This window comes from Penaeus vannamei, chromosome 2 (genome assembly GCF_042767895.1).
Source record: "Penaeus vannamei isolate JL-2024 chromosome 2, ASM4276789v1, whole genome shotgun sequence".
Taxonomy (NCBI): domain Eukaryota; kingdom Metazoa; phylum Arthropoda; class Malacostraca; order Decapoda; family Penaeidae; genus Penaeus; species Penaeus vannamei.
The window spans coordinates 50,408,262-50,416,365 of NC_091550.1; the positions used below are offsets into that span (position 1 = coordinate 50,408,262).

The 8,104-nt window shown below is 46.1% G+C and overlaps 1 protein-coding gene across 1 annotated transcript; it reads right to left on the reverse strand.

Moving 5' to 3' along the window:
• Window positions 1–5,866: 5,866 nt before the first annotated feature.
• LOC113830282 (cuticle protein 7-like) lies at window positions 5,867–7,581 on the reverse strand. Its single transcript, XM_070134185.1, has 3 exons — window positions 7,504–7,581; window positions 6,795–6,971; window positions 5,867–6,482 (listed from the first exon to the last, which is right to left on the reverse strand). Exons 1-3 carry the CDS (start codon window positions 7,513–7,515, stop codon window positions 6,150–6,152), a joined length of 522 nt encoding a protein of 173 aa, XP_069990286.1. The 5' UTR covers window positions 7,516–7,581; the 3' UTR covers window positions 5,867–6,149.
• Between the last annotated feature and the right edge of the window lie 523 nt (window positions 7,582–8,104).

The following is an 8,104-nucleotide window of genomic DNA, read 5'->3' on the forward strand; positions in this document are numbered from 1 at the left end:
GAAAAGAGGAAGAATTGAAATTGAAATGGAAATTGAGTGAAACGGAAGAGGGGCAAGAAAGAAAAGAATGTGAAATAAAATTGTACGAAAAGGGAAAAACAGAGTGAAAGAAAGAAATATGAAGGAGAAATGGAAAAAGTTAAAGAAAAAGATAAAGGCAAAGTGAAAGCCTGAAAATTAGAAATAGAAATGGTAGAATGAGAAAGGAAGAGATAGAGGGAGGAGGAAGAGAAAGGCAACTGCGAGAACCGGAGAATAATGGGCCGTTAATAACAGGATGTTGACACAAATGAAGGTGATTTTCCAGGGAAATGCTCACAACAGGTGCGTATGTTGAGCGCTTACTTAACAACACCTAGCGAGGCAACGTCGACGTAGGGAGAATGGCGACGCAGCGACAAGTTACGGCCGTAGTAAAGGCCAATTTATGCGGTCGCCAGACGAGCGAAAGCGCCTGCGATAACGAGTGCATGACGGTAGGCGTACACGGCTGCCTCTGCAAGCACGGCGCGGCGGACGAGCGCTTCGGCGGAGGTTATGGCGCGGGATTTTCAGATTTATGGTGAAGTGGTGGTGATGAGTGGAGGGCGAGGGGTAGGGGAAGGGGTGGGGATAGGTATAAGGCGAGGGTTGGGGAAGGGGGATGGAGAGCGAGGGGTTGGGGAAAGGGGTGGGGATAGGTAGAAGGCGAGGGTTGGGGAAGGGGGATGGAGGGCGAGGGGTTGGGGAAAGGGGTGCGGATAGGTAGAAGGCGAGGGTTGGGGAAGGGGGATGGAGGGCGAGGGGTTGGGGAAAGGGGTGGGGATAGGTAGAAGGCAAGGGTTGGGAAAGGGGGATGGAGAGCGCGGGGTTGGTGAAAGGTCGGGATAGGTAGAAGGCGAGGGTTGGGGAAGGGGGATGGAGGGCGAGGTGTTGGGGGAAGGGGTGGGGATAGGTAGAAGGCGAGGTTGGGAGAGGGGGATGGAGGAAGAGGGGTTGGGGGAAGGGGTGGGGATAGGTAGAAGGCGAGGGTTGGGAAAGGGGGATGGAGGGCGAGGGGTTGGGGGAAGGGGTGCGGATAGGTAGAAGGCGAGGGTTGGGGGAGGGGGATGGAGGGCGAGGGGTTGGAGAAAGGGGTGCGGATAGGTAGAAGGCGAGGGTTGGGGAAGGGGGATGGAGAGCGCGGGGTAGCGGAAAGGGGTGGGGTAGGTAGAAGGCGAGGGTTGGGGAAGGGGGATGAAGGGCGAGGGGTTGGGGGAAGGGGTGGGGATAGGTAGAAGGCGAGGGTTGGGGGAGGGGGATGGAGGGCGAGGAGTTGGGAAAGGGGTGGGGATAGGTAGAAGGCGAGGTTGGGAAAGGGGAATGGAGGGCGAGGGGTTGGGGAAGGGAGTGGGGATAGGTAGAAGGCGAGGGTTGGGGAAGGGGGATGGAGGGCGAGGGGTTGGGGAAAGGGGTGCGGATAGGTAGAAGGCGAGGGTTGGGGAAGGGGGATGGAGGGCGAGGGTTGGGGAAAGGGGTGCGGATAGGTAGAAGGCGAGGGTTGGGGAAGGGGGATGGAGGGCGAGGGGTTGGGGAAAGGGGTGCGGATAGGTAGAAGGCGAGGGTTGGGGAAGGGGGATGGAGGGCGAGGAGTTGGGGAAGGGGGTGGGGATAGGTAGAAGGCGAGGGTTGGGAAAGGGGGATGGAGGGCGGGGGGTTGGGGAAAGGGGTGCGGATAGGTAGAAGGCGAGGGTTGGGGAAGGGGGATGGAGGCCGAGGGGTTGGTGAAGGGGGTGGGGATAGGTAGAAGGGGAGGGTTGGGAAAGGGGGATGGAGGGCGAGGGGTTGGGGAAACGTAGAGAGGAGGGCGAGGACAGGGGAAAGGGATGGTGGTAGATGGAGGACAAGGAATAGAGCGAAGTGGGAAAGGATTGGTGGAGGATGAGAGCAGGGGGAAGGGGCGTTGGAAGAGGAGGGGGAGGAGGAGGGGTGGGGGAGGGGGTGGGAGGATATTGATGAGTTTGACTGCATTGGATTTCCACCTGCTTTATGAGAAAGGTCCCAACGCGAGAAAAGTTTTGAGGGAAATGCGCCGGTTTGTCAGTTTCCATTTTCGTGGCGATGCGTGAAGTTTCGTTTGATGTGATTTGCGCAACTGTTGCTGCCATTAGGATCGATTGTAAAGGAGGGAAGCGTGAATCTGGATTTTCGACTTTGAGAAAAAAAAAAAACAAGGATTAGGGAATTGGATATTTATTTCGCTTTAAAATCGATTTGATGACTGCGCTGTTTAATAGGTTCACCTGAAACTAATCTCTCATTGAATAGCCTATAGGGACCTACGGTACACAAGTGCGCACTACCCCCCCCCCCCCAGAAAAAAAGAAAAAAAAAATCAAATTGTGTTGACAGTAAAATAAGATGCATTTTTTTTCGGGAATAGATTCACTTGTATTAATGTGTCTGGGAACTGTATCAGTGACACAAAGGATGATTTTTTTGGCCATGGAAGTTTTAGTATTGTTACCCCTATTTTTTCCTCTCCCGTGCCGTTTTCTTAGGTTCAATTTCGTCTCTGAGGTTCTGCATGTTGTTAACATTTTCTTCGTAAACTACTCATTTGTATTCGTTATAAGGGATTGTGTATATATGTATGTATCTCAGTTTCATGCTTTGTGAATGAAAATATTATTTTTAACTTATGTATATATATATATATATATATATATATATATATATATATATATAAATTTATATATATACATGCATACATACATACATACATATATGTATATACACATGTTTATATATACACATATTTATATATATCACATATATTTATATATATCCACATATATGAATGTACATACGCGCTTGCATATGTATATACGTACATACATACATGCATGCATACATACATATATACAAACGTACATGCGTGCATACACACACACACACACAGTGGAGCTTTACTTGACGTCGCCCCAGTTGACATCTTTGGGTTTTACGTCGTGAGGAAGAAAAATGGGAAAAAAGGAGAAATAGGTTCAACCACCTATGGCGTGTGACAGGGAAGAGAGGGGCGCTGAAGAGGGCAGATGAAGGGAGCAGAAAGGAAAAGAGGTTTGATTCAGTTGACTCCGCGCCCATGCCCGAACCAGATCAATAATCCCATGCCGCTCAGCAGAGAAATAATAATCTATATCAGGGCCTGTAACTGCTGTGAATGGTCCATGATTAAAAATTAATATTAAAAAATGCCTTTGTTTCATTTCTTCCGTTTTTTAAACAATACTATACTTTTTTCCGTTTATATATATATATATATATATATATATATATATATATATATATATATATATATATGACTATATATATTTGACTATAAATATATATATATATATATATATATATAATATATATATGACTATATATATAATTCATATATATATATATGTATGATATATATATATATATATATATATTATATTATATATATATATATGATATATATATGATGACTATATATATGTGTGTGTGTGTGTGTGTGTGTGTGTGTGTGACTGTGTGTATGTGTGTGTGTGTGTGTGTGTGTGTGTGTGTGTGTGTGTGTGTGTGTGTGACTATATATATATATTTATATATATATATATATATATATATATATATATATATATATATATAGATAGATAGATAGATAGATAGATATGAATACATGGACAGACAGATAGCTAGTTATTGATTATTCTTTTACTATTTTTGTTATATATTCTTATTTATTGGCATTTGTTATCATCGTTATTTTTACTTCAATGGCCAGCGAAATGAATCCTGGACGGCAAGCCGATCCCATGGAGGAGGTCAAAGACGACGTCGCGTTCCTGCAGCAGGACGGCTTCCACTCGACTTTTAGATGCTGGCAGACTCGCGGTCTAGCAGTGGGCTTTGCTTGTTCATCTTTAAACGACTTCTGAGAAAAGGAAATTTTAGCTCTTGGTGGAGGAGAAAGAGAAAGAGGAGAAGGAAGAGGAGGCGGAGGGGTTGGAGAAAGATATCGCTCGCTCGCCAGGGGTTATATAAGGTCATAATGAATTACTTGGTTCTGTTTGTTATTGTTCTTCACAAACTTTCGTTCTTGTCTATCGAGAAAAAAAATAGTGCATTTTTTCAGTGCGGAATTTAAACCGGTTTAGTTTCCCTAATGTTTCGACTAAGGTATGCTTCGAGCTGACTTGAAAGCCAGCTTTATTTTGCTTTTCATTTTCTTCATTAAGGATTTATTTTACTCGTGAGCTAAAGCGCTTTTATGAGTACATTTGATATATCACATTAATATTCTCATACTTGGAGTCGTCCTTGATGTTGCTCTTATTCTACCTTACCGTTGTGTGTTCACAGTAAACATTTGGCTTGTGTAAACATTCGCTGAGTTGCACAAAATGAATAATCTAATGTATTGGGGAATTATGGCGTTTTTTCAAAAAATGTACTCTTTAGATGCTTGATGAATGCTATAAGAAATGTATATAGTTATCCATTGATTCGAAAAGAGTTAATATCTGATTTAGAAAGTATGGGAATTACCCTAGGAAAGGCTCTCTCTCTCTCTCTCTCTCTCTCTCTCTCTCTCTCTCTCTCTCTCTCTCTCTCTCTCTCTCTCTCTCTCTCTCTGTCTCTCTCTCTCTCTCTCTCTCTCTCTCTCTCTCTGTCTCTCTCTCTCTCTCTCTCTCTCTCTCTCTCTCTCTCTTCTCTCTCTCTCTCTCTCTCTCTCTCTCTCTCTCTCTCTCTCTCTCTCTCTCTCTCTGTGTGTGTGTGTGTGTGTGTGTGTCTGTGTGTGTGTGTGCGTGTGCGTGCGTGCGTGAGTGCGTGTGTGTGTGTGTGCGTGTGTGCATGCGTGAATGTATGTGCGTGCGTCCGTGTGAGTGTGTGCGTGTATGCGTGAATGTATGTGCGTGCGTGCGTGTGTATGTGTACAGACATACATACACCGTCAACTTTTCGCATTACTCTTATCCCGGAAATTCCCCGAGGACACGATCGCCTCTCAGTCTGGAATGAAATCCACTTTTCCGAATCGATATCTGTTTCGCGTAACGTATTTCGCTTTTCCTTTTCTTGAATGCGGATAGATGGATTTTCTGCCAGACATGAAAAAGAAGGAAAAAAAAAAAAAAGTTCTGATGCGAAAGCCAATGAAGCTGTGTGTTTTGTTCCCATTTTTTCGCAAAAGTTTGTGTATGCAGCCAGAGAATTAGCATATGATTAGCAGGATCTGCGCTTGCTGGAAGGAAGATGCCCGCCAGTATACCAAGCAAATTTCGAGGCAAAGTTTTTAATTTGCGCAGATTCATCGGGAGTTGTTGTGCATACTGACATCGTTTTTATTTGCCTTCCATGTTATCATTTCGCCGTGTTTTGTTGTTGCATTGCAGCCTTCAGGTAGTCATAGAGATGTATAACAGTAGAATAAATCTATACATCTTTATTATCTCCCCTGGTTATTGAAAAGTATAAAAATGTGTGTGCAAAAAACGTGTATATATATATATATATATATATATATATGTGTGTGTATATATATATATATATATATATATATATATATATATATATATATATAATCTACAATCACATCATCGTAGAGACATTAGAAACGTTAGTCAGAAGTCGGACTTCAACTCGGTTTCCAGAGGCAAGGCCATAAGGAAAAGTTAGCAGCCAGTCAGCTGCGAAACAGCTGCTCCGCCCGCAGTGTCCGCTGCGTGGGTTCGGACGGGGAGCTTATGGTTTACGAAGGTTTCAGTGATATTCTCGGAGAGTGTATAGGCTGTTGAGCACACGCTGAGACATTTTGGAGGCAGTGCCTTTGTATGTCAAACATGTTGCAACAGGGTAGAGACACGAATGCTACTGCTTGTGAAATTCATATTTGATTAACATGCACACAGTGCGGGATGGCACGATGAGGATGACTAGGGCGGACTCGACCAGCAAGTCCGAGTGAGAGCATGATGAGCCTGACATCCTGCGAATCGAAGCCGCAGGGCAGGCGGGGCCGTGACGATTCCGGGGCGAGAGGTTTTCTGCGTCGAGTGAGCGCCGCCCAGCCTCGCTGCCCGCCCGAGTGGATGGGGAGCCTGAGCAGAGAAGGGCAGGGTGCTCGGCAGGGGAAGGCGCCGTCGAGCAGAGCCTTAGTTGTAGACTGGCTCGGGCTGGTAGGCGGGCTGAGGCTCGGGCTGGTAGGCGGGCTGAGGCTCAGGCTGGTACGAGGGCTGGGGCTGGTACGAGGGCTGGGACTGGTAAGGCTTGGTCTCGGGGTACTGCGCCTTGCCCTCGTACTCGACCTGGGCCTGGTAGCCGTTGTAGTGGTCAGCCACGTAGGTCACCTTCTGGATGCGGCCGTCGGGCAGGGCCACCACGTACGAGCCGCTCACGGCCTTTCCGTCGGAGTTCTCGTTGTGGCCGTAGCTGATGCCGGAGTAGTCGTCCTTCACGCCGTAGTCGAAGGCGTAGGGCTTGGGCTCCTGAGGAAGGGGGGAGGGGGGTAAAAAATAATGAAAATGTTTTAGGAGTTGTATTATTCTCTCTCTCTATTCCTGTCCCTTTCTCTCCCTCTCTCTCTCTTTCTCTCTTTCTCTCTTTCTCTCTTTCTCTCTTTCCTCTCTCTCTTTCTCTCTTTCTCTCCTCTCCCTCTCCCTCTCTCCCTCTCTCTCTCCCTCCCTCCCTTTCTCCCTCCTTCTCTCTCTCTCTCTCTCTCTCTCTCTCTCTCTCTCTCTCTCTCTCTCTCTCTCTCTCTCTCTCTCTCTCTTCGTTTGGTAGACAGAAAGTCCCATTACCTCTTTGTAAGGAGAAGGATGGCTGTTGTAGACAGGCACGGGCTCAGGTGCGTATACGGGCGCTGATTCAGCCACGTAAACAGGCGCCGACTCTTGCACGTAAACAGGGGGAGCTTCGTCAGGGAGGGCTCGGGGAATCGCGCACGCAGCACCCACGAGAGCGGTAAAAAGGCAGACCTAGAGGAGAAGTGGTTCTGTTATTGGAATCATGAAGTTCCGTTGCTGAAGTGAAGTTCGGTTATTGAATTGAAAGTATCTTAGAAGTACGGTATTGAAGCCATGGGAGTTCTGCAGGCGGTCTCAATGAAGTTTTGTATCTGAAGTCATGGTTTGTTCACAAGGTCGTTTTTTGGTACTGTATTTATTAATTTTTTTTAGGGAGGGACGGTATTTCTCAGTTGAATATATGTAGTGTTTTTTTCAAGGATAGTCGTTCCTTTGAGTTTATTACAATTAATGTGGCATTATCGTCTGTGTGAATTGTCTACGTATTTTTCTCATGATCTGATGTTTCATTGCTCGATACATTTGGAAGGTCTGGAGATTGTACGGGTGGGCAACTTGACCAAACGCTGTGTTTACTCTAGGGGTGAATTGTTTTTGTTAAGGGTGTAAAGGCGTTTTCTGTGTATATGTTTATTGTTCACTTTCTGACACATGAGGGTGGAAGGGGAGGCATGAAGAAGGGCGTGGATTAAGGAAATCTTACCTTGGCAATCATGGCGACGGTTGTAAGTGGACGGATCCCCACGATGTGTTGCTGAGGCAGAGCAGTTGAGGAATGATGTTTCACGAGGGGCGCGGCCTTATATACCTCCCGGAGTGACAGCTGCGGTCAGGAGGAGACACTGCGTCAGGAGAATTGGGGATGGGGGCAGGGATGGTTTTCTAATGGGGCGGGAGGGAAGGGGCGGGGCAGGGACTTAAGGGGGGTGGGAAGAAAAGGGGGCGGAGGAGGGACGAGTGGGAAGAACAGGTGTTTTTTTTTCTCACCTGATGTTCTTCCTGTGACACACTTTCTGCTGAGCCACATTTATAGATTTTTCAATTTTTTACTTTAATCAAGCGAGCTTCAATTAGCTGGTATTCGGTTTACGGAACAGGTGCGGGGCGTTGCCTCGTCAGCACCGCAGTTTTCCCCGTTGTGTGAAGACAAAATTCCAACATTTACTGCTTTTACGTGCAAATATACTTCCACTAATATGTTGATGATTGCGTGTCCCTAATAGGACGACCTATTTATTTATATATTTTTTTCTTCGTATCGACACCAACGTTGCCACTCAGTCTTCCAAAACTTTCCATTTCAC

Excerpts from the sequence above, each read along its gene's own strand:
- LOC113830282 (XM_070134185.1), bottom strand. Across the intron at positions 6,483-6,794 it reads ATCCTTCTCCTTACAAAGAG|GAGCCCAAGCCCTACGCCTT; the intron begins GTAATGGGACTT and ends CCCCTTCCTCAG.